The 15,268-nt window shown below is 42.7% G+C and overlaps 1 protein-coding gene across 1 annotated transcript; it reads left to right on the forward strand.

The window, feature by feature from the left end:
- Positions 1-40: 40 nt before the first annotated feature.
- cpt1b (carnitine palmitoyltransferase 1B (muscle)) lies at positions 41-14,999 on the forward strand. Its single transcript, XM_028584480.1, has 19 exons — positions 41-201; positions 1,415-1,567; positions 2,373-2,512; positions 2,702-2,873; positions 3,084-3,185; positions 4,244-4,381; positions 4,471-4,548; positions 4,880-4,987; positions 5,090-5,174; positions 5,493-5,688; positions 5,779-5,964; positions 6,577-6,682; positions 6,770-6,886; positions 7,023-7,187; positions 12,177-12,311; positions 13,794-13,946; positions 14,070-14,183; positions 14,285-14,377; positions 14,469-14,999. The coding sequence occupies exons 2-19, from the start codon at positions 1,427-1,429 to the stop codon at positions 14,601-14,603; spliced, it is 2,364 nt and encodes a 787-aa protein (XP_028440281.1). The 5' UTR covers positions 41-201; positions 1,415-1,426; the 3' UTR covers positions 14,604-14,999.
- The last annotated feature ends 269 nt before the right edge of the window (positions 15,000-15,268 follow it).

Below are 15,268 nucleotides of genomic sequence, written 5' to 3' on the forward strand. Positions count from 1 at the left end.
GAGTGGGGGAGAGAGGGAGGGGTGGAAAGCACATGGGAGGACAGCTCTGATCTCACTACCTGAGGAAAGGCACACCAAGGGCACTGGAGTCACACAGAGTATACAAGCCTGAGAACAGAAGAATTTCACTGCCTCACTCACACAAACCAAAGTCACGGCTTTCCTCTGCCTGGGTGGATTATACTGATTCTGTTCTGACAGGTAAATCATGGGTCTGTTTTTATTTAGAAATCATATTCATTTCTGCATGTAGATGTGTTAGCTGCAGAGGTTTTTCTGCTTGAAACGTGTAGTGTAAACTCCATGTTTTAATTACATAAGAGTATAACAAGTCAAACAAATTGACTGTTAAGCGTTAAGCCTTGTATGTAAAACAAAGTCATGGGGAAATCATGATGAGCAAGTTTAATAACACAGTCAAGGTGTGACCAATACATTTTCACTCATAGTTCAGGTGTCGAGTAAAAATAAATAATGACTTTCACATTGTCGAATAGATTCTCACAGTGTTAATGCCAAACTGTTTTGCATTTATCTGTTGGTTGTACTCTGTGTTTATATTTTCATGCCCATCTGGTGTACTGCTATATCTGGCCATTGAACTTTGTCCCACTTGGTGACTGTTCAGTCATATGCAATGGAAAAAGAAATCCTAGACCCGTCATCCTGGCCATAACATGGAGCGGTTAATGAACTTCAGTTCAGAACTTCAGTTCAGAATTCCACAAGGTCATTGCATTTAAAACACAATAAATGAACCCTTCCAACTTTACAATATACGTTTTTATGCTCATATCTGTGAGTCCTATATCAGTGGCCTTCCCTATCACATTATGAGCAAACAGTACAGATTGTACAACTTTCCTTCCAACAACGTCCCCACTGTCCAATCTGTGAACGTCTACCAGCTTTTACTCTATATGTTATAATTGGTAAAAAAAAAAGAAAGAAATAAATAGATTATAGAATGTATTGGCATATTAATAGAGAATTAAATACCAAAGGATTCTAAAAGTAATGCATTGTTCAAAGGATCTCTGAAGCAGAATTCTTCCCATGATGAATTGATGGGAATAAGAGATTACTGTCTGATCTTTAAATACTAGAAGATATGGGGTGTGGATATTGAGAACTAGCATCCAGAGCTGACACAAAACAACTTACATGACATTAAGCATAGGCAACCTTAAAATGAGCTTAAGAGTTGATGGACCTTAAAAAAGATTCATTTATTTTATATTTCAGAATCAGAGATTTTGAAATATGTATTGATGATACACACTTTACAATGAAACAGTAATATTTCTATCAGGACCCACATCTTTTGATTCATTTTCAACATCATTGTCATAGTCATTATTTCCAGTCAGAAAGCTGATGACTTAAAAAATCTTCCTTTTGATTTCCATGTAAGTACTATCCAGACATGGCTGAGGCACATCAGGCGGTGGGCTTCCAGTTCACTGTGCGCCCAGATGGTGTGGACGTTAAACTGAGTCAAGAGGTCATCAAAAACATCTACTTGTCTGGAGTGACAGCATGGGAGAAGCGAGCCATTCAATTCAAGGTACAACAGTAGCCAAAACTTCAGATCTAGCTTTGGGTGTAAGTGTCACTCAATAAGTTACAAAAACGCTTTCAAGTGTAGCATTTTAGATCTATAAAGGTGTTTCCAACACCTGTGCATTGCCATTAACTCATTATTCATCATGAACAGAACATAGAAGATTAATCTTGTGTGTGTGTGTGTGTGTGTGTGTGTGTGTGTGTGTGTGTGTGTGTGTGTGTGTGTGTGTGTGTGTTACATATTGCAGTGTATCAGTTGAGATGGTGCTAAGTTTAAAGACTTAACACTCAGTTTAATCAAGAGATGTGGTCTTTTTTATATCTATAATCTCAATGTTCTGTACTGTAACTAATAACAACAGCTGTTAAATAAATGCAATGAACTAAAACGTACGTTTATGTATGTCCCTCTAAATAGAGTACAAATATAAAGAAGCATACAGTTAAAAAAAAAACGGATGTTTCTCAAAACTGCACGTGTGTTACATGTAGTAGCAAAATAATAAAAATGTATATTTACTAATTTTCATGAGTTGGGAGCAGTTCCCCCAGATTTTACTTTATAACCCTTTTAGATTGTTTAATTCCACACATGTTAAAGAGGTATTTCACCTAAAAAGACCCAAAAGATTTGTTTTTCTGACTTTTCTCTCACATTCTCATAAATAAACTAGAATGTTCATCATCTCTTGACCCCTGAGGGGTTTAGCTCCCCTCAGTGCAGTACAACACCACAAACTAGGAGCTCAGAAATGACCATAGTTGTATGTTGATATCGAATCTTTTTTTTTTTTTTACATTCACAGAATGGTATATTGACTGGAGTCTATCCTGCCAGCCCATCCAGTTGGCTGATAGTTGTGATCGCCATGATGAGTTCCTTGTATATCCATATAGACCCTTCTCTAGGAATGATTGACACAATCAAGGACAACCTACCTCACAGGTCAGAAATCTCCTGCAGCAGTATTATGTCGTCCCTTGTTGTGGTTTAGTTTTCACGTATTCTACTAGACCTTTAGGTGTACTTAGATTAACTATGAAGTCAGCTATTTAAAAACAAAGTTATTCTGCATTTCAGTTTGATTTCATACCATAATGCTGACAAAGGCAGTGTTGTTCCTTTTCTGAGCAGAGACTATATATCAGTGCAGACCCGAGCGGTGCTGAGCACCATCCTGTTTGCCACTGGGCTGTGGCTGTTCCTCATCTACCTCTTGAGATACACTCTCAAAGCTCTGCTCTCCTACCATGGATGGATTTTTGAATCCCATGGAAAAATGAGCACATCTACCAAAGTGTGGCTGGTACGTTTGTCCTCTCTTTCTCTCACTCTGTCTGAATCTTTAATCGTATGTGTGCTATTACTGTATATAGTCTGGCTACAAGTACACCATCTATTAAATCTTGGCATCCCTCAGTTCAGAGGGTATAGTTGATTCTTGTTTGTTATTAAGAATCATCTAGCATACTATAATATGTGTATGATGTTCTGGGTGTTGTTGTTTTTTTACCAGAGTCTGGTGAAGATGTTCTCTGGGCGCAGACCGCTGCTCTACAGTTTCCAGGCCTCCTTACCCAGACTCCCTGTGCCCAGTGTGGATGATACAATTCACAGGGTGGGAAATGATAGAGGCCACAGCTCTGGGATTAAAACCTTTCTTCAGTCTATTAGTTCTAGTTTTGATTATCCTAAACCTTCAGAGGGCAGTGGTTCAAACAGGGAGAGGCCAGGGTGTGTGCTGTCCTTGTGGATGCTGGTTCTTGCTAGAAACACACTAAATGCATGCATGTTATTATATGATATCTAAACATCACCATTTATAATTTCATCTCTGAATAAATTTAACAACTAACTACCTTTTACAACTTTTACAACTACATTTAAAGTGCTCATATTATGCTTTTTGGCTTTTTCCCTTTCCTTTACGTATATTGTTAAATATCTTTTTGTGCATGTTATAGGTTTACAAAGTGAAAAATCCCAAAGTCCACCCCAAAGGCACTTACCATCTTTCAGAGAAAACACTGTTCACAAACTGCTCCAAACAGCTCTATTGTAGTCCAGCCTTTATTTCCGTGACGAACGTGCGTAACTTTGTAACACATGTTATAATGCTCGCCTAGCTGCTAGCATGGCACTCCCTCATACTCAACCGACAAGCTAGCAGTACTTACTGCGACTCCCACCAAAGATGGAACAGAAGTGAGATGCCTCACTCTGTAGCTAAAACAGAGAGCTCAACACACAGGGTGAAAAGAGGAGCTGCAGCAATGTGCAATACAATAAATATATGGTGTTTTCTGAAAATTAAACCACATAAGCCTATTCTGGTACAACCTCTAAATACAATTATGAACCTGAAAATGAGCATAATAGTAGCACTTTAAACCTATCTAGCACATTAACTAAACCTATACAATGAAGCCTCTTCCACCCATTTGATGAATGTAGTTTGGCCGTGCCACCATCTACTGTTCTAGCTCCCTCCCTGCACCTTGTAAAAGCTACAGTTCTACAGTAGTAGATACAACTCTGTCATGTCCCCTTAGCTGCACATGTGCTGGATGTCTTCCAGGTTTTCTGTGTGTGTATACCAGCTTCTCTATTTCAGCTGTGTTTTCTACATAACACTGCTCCTTTGTCCTGACAACACACACCACGTTTTCCCCACAGTACCTGGAGTCAGTCCGTCCTCTCCTGGACAGTGAACAGTACAGCCAAATGGAGATTTTGGCAACTGACTTTAAAAATTCCAAAGCAGCCCAGCTGCAGAGATATCTAATCCTAAAATCCTGGTGGGGGACAAATTATGTGAGTGGTGTTTACCAGTGATACAACATTGGAACTCAAATTCAATTGAATCCTAATGTTATATGATAGTAATGTGTTATCTTCTCTAGGTAAGTGACTGGTGGGAGGAGTACATCTATCTCAGGGGCAGGAGTCCTATCATGGTGAACAGTAACTTCTATATAATGGTAAGATAGACTGTCACTAGGTCACTAGGTTTTACCAGTGGAGTTTATTTTTGTATTATATCAATACAGATATTAAACAGTAAAATGTAAGAAATAAGTACATAGAATATGATTATTTTATGAGAACTAAAAAAACATTTTATTTTTGAAACTTCACCTCGCAAAATGCCAGTAACTAAAATAATTAATAATAATAATTATTATTATTATTATTAAATAATATTTGGAATAAATGTCTCTTTTTGTGATTTGTATTTGGGCTCTGCTTTCTGTCTATGTCTGTATGTGTTGACTGGATGTTTCTGCTTTGTCTTTGTGGCGAATGTGTTAGGACCTCTTGTACTTGACCCCAACACACCGACAGGCTGCACGGGCAGGGAATGTGGTTCATGCCATGCTGCAGTACAGACGCAAACTGGAACGTGGTGAACTTGCACCGGTATAAGGCTTGCAATGACTACCACTCTTCTCTAACCTACAGTATTTAAAATCATACATACATCACACTTCTCTGTGATTTCATTTTCTCTTTTCTTCTCAGCTGAGGGCTTTGGGGACCGTTCCTATGTGTTCCACTCAGATGGAAAGGATATTTAACACCACGCGCATCCCCGGGATTGAAACAGGTAAAAAACCTGCTCAGGTCTGTACAGAAAATCAACACCCAAATGCATAAAGAATAGCTGGGTTAAAACATGATGTAATTTCCACCAGCTGTTAAAAGTGGAATACCTGCTTTGATATCACTAATTGAGGTATGAACAGAAGTGCAACTGGCTTTAATGTTTCAGTGTTGATTTCCCCTCTAACAGTAGCACTGCAGGTGCTCAGGATTAGGAATGTGGGATAAAGGGAGCATTTATCAATCTGTTTGTCCTAAAGAGCTAGTCCTCTTATTTCGTCCTCTGTCCACACTTCCTTTTCTTGTTGGCCCTTCCCTGCAGATACTGTTCAGCACCTGACTGACCGTAAGCACCTGGTTGTCTACCACAAGGGCCGTTTCTTCCAAGTGTGGCTGTACACTGGAGGGCGCCACCTCTTACCCAGTGAACTGGAGACACAGTTTCAAAGAATCCTCAATGATACATCAGAACCCCAGCTAGCTGAACTTAAATTAGCTGCCCTGACTGCAGGAAACAGGTCAACAATCACACACATGCACAAGACACATATGCACTAACACACACAAAATAAGATGGAAAGTTGCCTTACTCTGACATCCCCTTCTAGAGTTCCATGGGCTCTGGCTCGGGTTAAATATTTCAGCCAGGGAAGAAACAAAGTGTCCCTGGACGCCATTGAGTCAGCTGCCTTCTTCCTGACACTAGATGACGAGCCGCAGGGTTATGACCCTGCAAACACCAAATCACTTGACAGTTATGCCAAGTCCCTGCTTCATGGAAAATGTTACGACAGGTAGGCAGAAAAGTCTACGACGGAGTATTAGGGCCACCTGAGGTAAAGAAATAAAAGAGAATATAGTAATATATTTACATTGCGAGAATAAAGTCAAAATTTTATGAGAATAAAGTAATATTACGATAATAAAGTCATCATTTTAGTTTTTCAGATTTTCTGATTAAAGCCGTAAATTTACGAGAAAAAAAGTTGGAAAAATTGTGTTTTGTTTTTCAAGGACATGCTTCAGGCTCTGGCAAAATGGATTCCTCCCCTTTGAATAGCCCGCTGATGAAGGCAATGCCTTGCAGCCAACCCCTACCGTCCATTTCCTCCTCCACAAGAGACAATTTCCTCCAAGTCCATGTGGTTCTTTCTTCTGAACAGATGCAGTTTCTTGCATATTGTTTTCTAGGTCCTGATAGGCTACTTATGATAATGTGCATGTGCTGATGCACCAAAAGATTAGGTATATTTTTTGTAGGCCTATTTGTGAAACCTCATAACATTGCGACTTTATTTTTTTTCCCTCAAGGTGGCCCGTTGTAGCTATTGGCTGCAGCACTACTTAGATTTTAAGTGATCTGTTTCCCTTATAAGAATTCATTGACACTGTTCTTTATTTCACAGGTGGTTTGACAAGTCTTTCACCTTGATTTCTTATCCAAATGGAAAAATGGGTGTAAATGCTGAACATTCTTGGGCTGATGCACCAATTGTAGGACATATGTGGGAGGTATTAAAATGTGTGCAAATATTGTATTTTTTAAAACAATGATTCAAGTTTGCAAATATCTTCAGCCAGCATTTTCTGTTTGGGTAGTATGTCCTTGCAACAGACTGCTTCCATCTTGGCTACACAGAGGAGGGACACTGTAAAGGAAATGTGAACAAAGGCCTGCCTCATCCCACTCGACTACAGTGGCAGATTCCAAAGGAGGTACAGCAGAGCCTTAAATCATGTATTGCCATTGACCAATTTGATTTGCATTTATTGGTATTTGCTATGTTAGCTTAGTTTCTATAAAAAAAAAAAAAAATCAATCAGGCTATCCTTCTGTTTTCCCCTCTATTAGTGCCAAGACGTCATTGAGACTTCCTACCTGTCAGCCAAGCAGATAGCTGATGACGTGGACTTCCATGGCTATCTGTTCACCGAGTTTGGGAAAGGACTGATCAAGAAGTGCAGAAGCAGTCCTGATGCCTTCATTCAGCTGGCCCTGCAGCTGGCACAGTTCAGGGTAGGGCTGCCATCGCCATGACATTACTAATATTATTGGCTAACACTTTATAATAACCATCATTAACGACTGGTAAATTAATAGTTAAACTTTTGTTTGCAATGTTATAATTCATGTTGTTTTACCATTCGTTTAGTGTAATATGAAAGCCTAATTTATTAATTTAGATAGTTAATATATTTGTCAGTGGTTGATAACTGTTTTGTCAGACCATCACATTTGAATGGCATTTATAAAGTTGGAACTAACGCTTATGCTAACAGTTTATGATTAATAAGTGGTTTACAAGCACCAAACATTACTTTGGCCCCATTAAATATATTTTTGGTGATGTATAAAAGAGGTTTGGTTATTTTTAGTTGATTATTTGTGCACTGACATCTAAATACTGTTTATAGATGCTTTACAAAGTATTTATTAACCACCAACATTGTATTACAATCATTAGTTGAAACTTTATAGCCATCCAAATAATGTTTGGTCGTTTACAAACGATTTCTTAAAGATTTACAAATCATTTGATAATCATTAACACAAAACATATCATACTGTATGTCAAATGTTATGTCTGCAGCAATACACTGTTAAAATAACATACATTATAGCAATACTAATAATTAGGTAACATTGTTAATCATTTCATTGTTTGTTAACAATAACTATTCAAGTTTAATTAAAGTGACTATATGTAACTCAGTTTGGGTTGATTTCAGCGGCCCCTTTGGACAAAAGCGGTAGGCCTAGTGTTTCTACCACACCTGCTGTAGTAAAAGAGGAGTTAGCGTTACAGGGAGGTCATATAGTTGCAATTAATGTTTTGCTCAAATGTGTTATTTTATGTTACCTCTCCGTGAACCATCACCTTATCGTGGTGGAGAGGTTTGTGTGTCTCTGTGAACCTGAGGGCTGTGTTGTCTGGAGCTTTGTGCTCCTGGTAGGGTCTCCCAAGGCAAAGTGGTCTCAGGTGAGGGGCCAGACAAAGAATGGTTCAAAAACCCCAATGAAGAAGCAAGGTAGAGATGGAGTGACCCTGCCCAGAGGAAGCCCGGGGCCCCCGTCTGGAGCCAGGCCCAGACAGCGGGCTTGTCGGCGAGCGCCTGGTGGCCGGGTTTGCCACGGAGCCCGGCCGGGCACAGCCCGAACAAGCTACGTGGCTCCCATCTCTCCAGCCCATGGGCCCACCACCTGTGGGAGGAACCGTTGGGGTCGGGTGCGATGCCACATGGGTGGCAGTGAAGGTCAGGGGCATCGACGGACCAGACCCGGGCGGCAGACGCTGGCTCTGGGGACGTGGAACATCACCTCTCTGTGGGGGAAGGAGCCGGAACTGGTGCGGGAGGTGGAGCGCTACCGGTTAGATCTGGTGGGGCTTACCTCTACACACAGTCTTGGTTCTGGAACCATACTCCTGGATAGGGGTTGGACTCTTTTCTTCTCCGGAGTTGCCCAGGGTGTGAGGCGCCGGGCGGGTGTGGGGATACTCACAAGCCCCCGGCTGAGCGCCGCTGTGTTGGGGTTTACCCCGGTGGACGAGAGGGTCGCCTCCCTACTCCTGCGGGTTGTGGGGGGGAAAACTCTGACTGTTGTTTGTGCATATGCACCAAACAGGAGTTCGGAGTATTCGGCCTTCTTGGAGACCTTGACTGGAGTCCTGCATGGGGCTCCAGTGGGGGACTCCATTGTTCTGCTGGGGGACTTCAACGCACACGTGGGCAATGATGGAGACACATGGAGAGGCGTGATTGGGAGGAACGGCCTCCCTGATCTAAACCAGAGTGGTTGTTTGTTGTTGGACTTCTGTGCTAGTCATGGATTGTCTATAACGAACACCATGTTCGAACATAGGGATGCTCATAAGTGTACCTGGTACCAGAGCACCCTAGGCCGAAGGTCAATGATCGATTTCATAATCGTTTCATCTGATCTGAGGCCGTATGTTTTGGACACTCGGGTGAAGAGAGGGGGCAGAGCTGTCAACCGATCACCATCTGGTGGTGAGTTGGGTCAGGGGTGGGGAAGACTCTGGACAGACCTGGTAAGCCCAAACGTGTAGTGCGGGTAAATTGGGAACGTCTGGAGGAGGCCCCTGTCCGACAGACTTTCAACTCACACCTCCGGGCGGAGCTTTTCGTGCATCCCTGTGGAGGCTGGGGGCATTGAACCCGAGTGGACAATGTTCAAAGTTTCCATTGCTGAAGCTACGGCGAGGGAGCTGTGGTCTTAGGGTCTTAGGTGCCTCAAGGGGCGGTAACCCACGAACACCGTGGTGGACACCGATGGTCAGGGAAGCCGTCCGACTGAAGAAGGAGTCTTTCCGGGATATGTTATCCCGGAGGACTCGGAGGCAGTTGCAGGGTACCGAAGGGGCCCGGGGGCTGCAGCCTCTGCCGTGAAAGAGGCAAAGCAGCGGGTGTGGGAGAAGTTTGGAGAAGACATGGAGAAGGACTTTCGGTCGGCACCAAAGTGCTTCTGGAAAACTGTTCGCCACCTCAGGAGGGGGGGGGGAACCATCCAAGCTGTGTACAGTAAGGATGGGACACTGTTGACCTCAACTGAGGAGGTAATAGGGCGGTGGAAGGAGCACTTTGAGGAACTCCTGAATCCGACTAATACGCCCTCTATGTTAGAGGCAGAGCTGGAGGATAACGGGGGATTGTCGACGATTTCCCAGGCGGAAGTCACTGATGTAGTCAAACAACTACACAGTGGCAAAGCCCCGGGGATTGATGAGATCCGTCCAGAAATGCTCAAGGCTCTGGGTGTGGAGGGGCTGTCCTGGTTGACACGCCTCTTCAACATTGCGTGGGACGGTGCCAAAGGAGTGGCAGACTGGGGTGGTGGTTCCCCTTTTTAAAAAGGGGGACCAGAGGGTGTGTGCCAATTATAGGGGTATCACACTTCTCAGCCTCCCTGGTAAAGTCTACTCCAAGGTGCTGGAAAGGAGGGTTCGGCCGATAGTCGAACCTCGGGTTGAGGAGGAACAATGCGGATTCCGTCCTGGTCGTGGAACAACGGACCAGCTCTTCACTCTCGCAAGGATCCTGGAGGGAGCCTGGGAGTATGCCCAACCGGTCTACATGTGTTTTGTGGATTTGGAGAAGGCGTATGACCGGGTCCCCCGGGAGATACTGTGGGAGGTGCTGCGGGAGTATGGGGTGAGGGGGTCTCTACTCAGGGCCATCCAATCTCTGTATGACCAAAGTGAGAGCTGTGTCCGGGTTCTCGGTAGTAAGTCGGACTCGTTTCAGGTGAGGGTTGACCTCCGCCAGGGCTGCACTTTGTCACCAATTCTGTTTGTAATATTTATGGACAGGATATCGAGGCGTAGTCGGGGTGGGGAGGGGTTGCAGTTTGGTGGGCTGGGGATCTCATCGCTGCTCTTTGCAGATGATGTGGTCCTGATGGCATCATCAGCCTGCGACCTTCAGCACTCACTGGATCGGTTCGCAACCGAGTGTGAAGCGGTTGGGATGAGGATCAGCACCTCTAAATCGGAGGCCATGGTTCTCAGCAGGAAACCGATGGAATGCCTTCTCCAGGTAGGGAATGAGTCCTTACCCCAAGTGAAGGAGTTCAAGTACCTTGGGGTTTTGTTCGCGAGTGAGGGGACAATGGAGCGGGAGATTGGTCGGAGAATCGGGCGCAGCGGGTGCGGTATTGCATTCAATCTATCGCACCGTTGTGACGAAAAAGAGAGCTGAGCCAGAAGGCAAAGCTCTCGATCTACCGGGTCAGTTTTCGTTCCTACCCTCACCTATGGTCATGAAGGCTGGGTCATAACCGAAAGAACGAGATCCAGGGTACAAGCGGCCGAAATGGGTTTCCTCAGGAGGGTGGCTGGCGTCTCCCTTAGAGATAGGGTAAGAAGCTCAGTCATCCGTGAGGAGCTCGGAGTAGAGCCGCTGCTCCTTTGCGTCGAAATGAGCCAGTTGAGGTGGTTCGGGCATCTGGTAAGGATGCCCCCTGGGCGCCTCCCTAGGGAGGTGTTCCAGGCACGTCCAGCTGGGAGGAGGCCTCGGGGAAGACCCAGGACTAGGTGGAGGGATTATATCTCCAACCTGGCCTGGGAACGCCGATCCCCAGTCGGAGCTGGTTAATGTTGCTCGGGAAAGGGAAGTTTGGGGTCCCCTGCTGGAGCTGATCCCCCCGCGACCCGACACCGGATAAGCGGACGAAGATGGATGGATGGATGGATGGATGTTACAAATGCACCGTTGCATTTCAAGTGTTGCATACGGTAACTTAGCCTACTGTGGATGTATCGTGAGCTAAACCGATTATCACTTTCACTGTGTCACGAGCCAAAGCAATAAGAGATTGTTGTAGCAACCAACGTGATTTTGAACAACGTCGGTTTTGAATCATTTACAATCACGTAAATGTCTCCATCTGTTGAAAGGCCGACCGAGATTGACTCGGTTTCGCACGTACGTTGTCTCTCACTTCCCTTTTAGCTTTTAGTTGTTCTTAGTTTAATTTCCTTCTTTCCTGTGATGGTCCTGCCCCTGTATCAGCCATAACTACAACAGATAACTTCTAAAATAAAATTAAAATACAATTAGGCCTACATAAAGATATCTCCTGCTACCTTTTACCTGCATACTCATAACACAGGCTTTTCCGGTGTTCAGCCAAAATCTGTGACCAGTCAGAATGTGTGCTCTGTAGCGCCGTCTATACTGCCGTAAATCATTTTGTGGGAAAAATCTGACCAGGCAGAGACATTAATAAAAAACAATTTAAAAAATAAATAAATAAATAAAAACTATTCTTTTCACGGTTAGTCTGGTTTGCTGTTACAGTTCATTTGTGATCATCAACATTACACAGTTTCAGAAACATTTAAAAGTTACAAATAGTCACTTTAACTATCAATTTACCATTTATGGTTATTATAAAATGTTACCCATTATTGCTTACTGTTGTCTTTTGGAAGTTTGTTTACATCATCCACCATCACTAAATGACTTAAATCCATCTGCCTTTTAGGACCAGGGAGTGTTTTGTCTGACGTACGAGTCATCAATGACTCGCATGTTCAGAGATGGTCGGACAGAGACGGTACGCTCCTGCACTTCTGAGGCTGTTGCATTTGTCAGAGCTATGGAGGATGCAGGTGCAACAGTAAGCAGAACACAACCACACACACAAAAACACTTTAAATAAATCAGGGGCACACAACATAAAAACAAGGATCGAGGTCAGTTGAATTAAACTGTGGGTTCAAACAACGGTTAATTGCTTAACATGCATTTGTAACAATGGATTAACATCCACGGTTCCAGCCGGGTTGAAGACCAAAACTGGAGTAAAGACTTTAGTTTTTTCAGAGTAATTTGACTTTGGACATATCTGGTGTCAAATTTGTAGGTTATCAGGCTTACAAATTCACAATCCTTGACATGGTGTGCATCTACACTTTCGCAATTTCAGAGAATGTAGGACACAAGTGCGACGACGTAACAAGAGGCAGGTGACACAAGGGCTGGGAAACAGGTGAAAGACATCAGACAATCACAAAGGCGGGAAAACCAAAATACAGGAAGTAAAACAAGACAAGACAAGACAGAAAACCAGACTACCAAAATAAAACAGGAAACAGAAACATACACAACCATAACTTGCATACTTACTGTTGAAAGTACAAAAGGGCACATTTTAATAGGGCAAGCTGTGAGAGGTCACATTGTGCTGCTTAGGACTTGGTCACCAGGACTTACAGTAGAGGCAATGTGTCTCTGCATGTCAGTGTCACAAAGTAGAAATTTAGCTCCTTTAAATCCCCAGGCTTGATACACATACCGAGACGGTTTTAGTTTTAAAATGGTCTATATGGATTTTTTTTTTTTTATGCTGCAGCTGGAGTGTTTTGGTACAGTTGTTTTTTACACCTGATGCAAACCGTAAAAAACACCTTTTCAAGTGGACTTGGGCATGGATGTCTTCACACTTATCAAACGAGCAGGACTTTGGGGTCAACTTTAGGATCCGGGCCCGGGTCCCTAATGTAAAAGCCCCCCTTATTGCCTTATATTCCATTATATTTTTATACTTTGAATTGTTACTTGTATTTTCCTTCCCATAAATAAAGGTATTTCCAACATAAATTGGTGCATAAAAATTATCAGAATGCAGAAAATGGGTTTGAAGCTGAAAATGTCCTACCCACCACTTTCATATGTTTCCCCAAAAAGGCCCATTCAGAGAGCCAGAAAAACAATTACTTATATACACCCCAATGTTAAACCTAAAATTACGCCCTTGAAATGTACATTAGTGGACATGCAGTTGACAATTAAAAAAAAGGGACTACAGTCTTTATGCCGATGGAGGCCGGGAAGTGGGCTGGTGTGTTTGCCAGGCAAGCAAAGAAAACACAACAACCCAAAGCAAAACACCACATTCAAACTATAAACAGTAAAATCATGAAAAAAAACACTAGCTGCCTGGCTACACTTCCATCAGCACCCTGGAGTCAGAACTCTCTGATGTTCTGGCAGGGTTGAATTGAAACTTGCATTGACAAAAATACGGTCATTGTAATATACATGTGTTAATGTACGAGCCTGGATGCTGTTCTTTTGTGCCTGTTGTTTTTGTGATCAGAATGCCCAGAGACTTGCCCTGTTTCGGAAGGCAGCAGATAAGCATCAACACATGTATCGTCTGGCCATGACTGGCTCTGGTATCGACCGTCACCTCTTTTGTCTCTACATTGTGTCCAAATACCTTGGTGTTGACTCGCCATTCCTTAAAAAGGTTAGAACTATTATCCTTCATCATCTCTAAATCGTTTTATCTGTTTCCGATTCACATTTTTTCTCTTAACTTACCTATCACAAACTTCTCCTTACTTATCTGCCATAATATATTTGCTTCTAGGTGCTTTCAGAGCCCTGGAAGTTGTCTACCAGCCAAACTCCGCAGCAGCAGCTTAATTTAGTTGACATCAACAAGTTCCCTAAATATGTGGGTGCTGGTGGTGGATTTGGCCCAGTGAGTTAAATTGTTTTATTTTTCAGAAATGTGCACAAGTTACACAGTGATCTGGAAGCGTTTTGTGCTGTAATATAATAGCATCTTTTGTCTACCTCTAGGTAGCTGATGATGGTTATGGTGTGTCTTATATAATTGTTGGGGAAAACCTCATCACATTCCACATCTCCAGCAAGTTCTCCAGTCCTGACACAGTAAGAGCATGAAGAGCAATGCATAGATTCATGTGTATATCGTTTATGCTATCTTTCAAAACTCAACACTATTTCTCTCTGTGACCTGCAGGACTCATGCCGGTTTAGTCAGCACATTCATAAGGCCATGCTGGATATCCAAGCACTTTTCAAGCCTGAAAACGATAAGAAGACGGTGGAGCACACTGAGCATGTACAGCTGGAAAATGGGAAAAAGCACATATAACAGACACTGTGATGAGTGAATGCTGGATTTGGCTCCTCACATACAACCTGAGTCTCTTCGTCATGCTTCAGCCATAAAAAGAAAACAAAGTTCTGGTGACAGGTTGCACTTTTGCTTTTTCAGCGGGTCCCATTATATGAGCTGGTCATTCCACTCAGCCAGACTAAAGGCATAATGTTACTTCTCTAATTTATTTCTATTTTATCTTGTACCTTCCAGAGCTGTTGATTTGGTGCTGCGGGAAAGATGTAATCTTTCAATGTTTGTTTCTTCTCCATTTTTGTCAGTTTATGCCATATACTGTATATAAAGCTAATCTAATCTGAAAATATGTCTGCTTAAAGAACTCAGTACTGTTTGAAACTATCCTTTGTCACATGCAAGTATTTATGAATTGCTGTTCATTTTAAGTTGTCATTATACATCAATTACATAAAGCTCACCATCTGTGGCTTTTGCCCAATTTAAAATGTAGTCCTACAAATCACTAGAAATGAATTAATCATACTCTAAACTGATAATTATTTTTCTATTCTTTTCATATGACCAATCGTATAAACGCTTTCAATACATCAAAAATAGACACAGAAAAACAATGTTATAAGAGATGTTTATTTTAAGAGGTGGGGTGGAGGTCATATCTTGTTCCTGATATCCATATGAAC

The sequence above is a fragment of the Perca flavescens genome, chromosome 8, assembly GCF_004354835.1.
Source record: "Perca flavescens isolate YP-PL-M2 chromosome 8, PFLA_1.0, whole genome shotgun sequence".
NCBI lineage: Eukaryota > Metazoa > Chordata > Actinopteri > Perciformes > Percidae > Perca > Perca flavescens.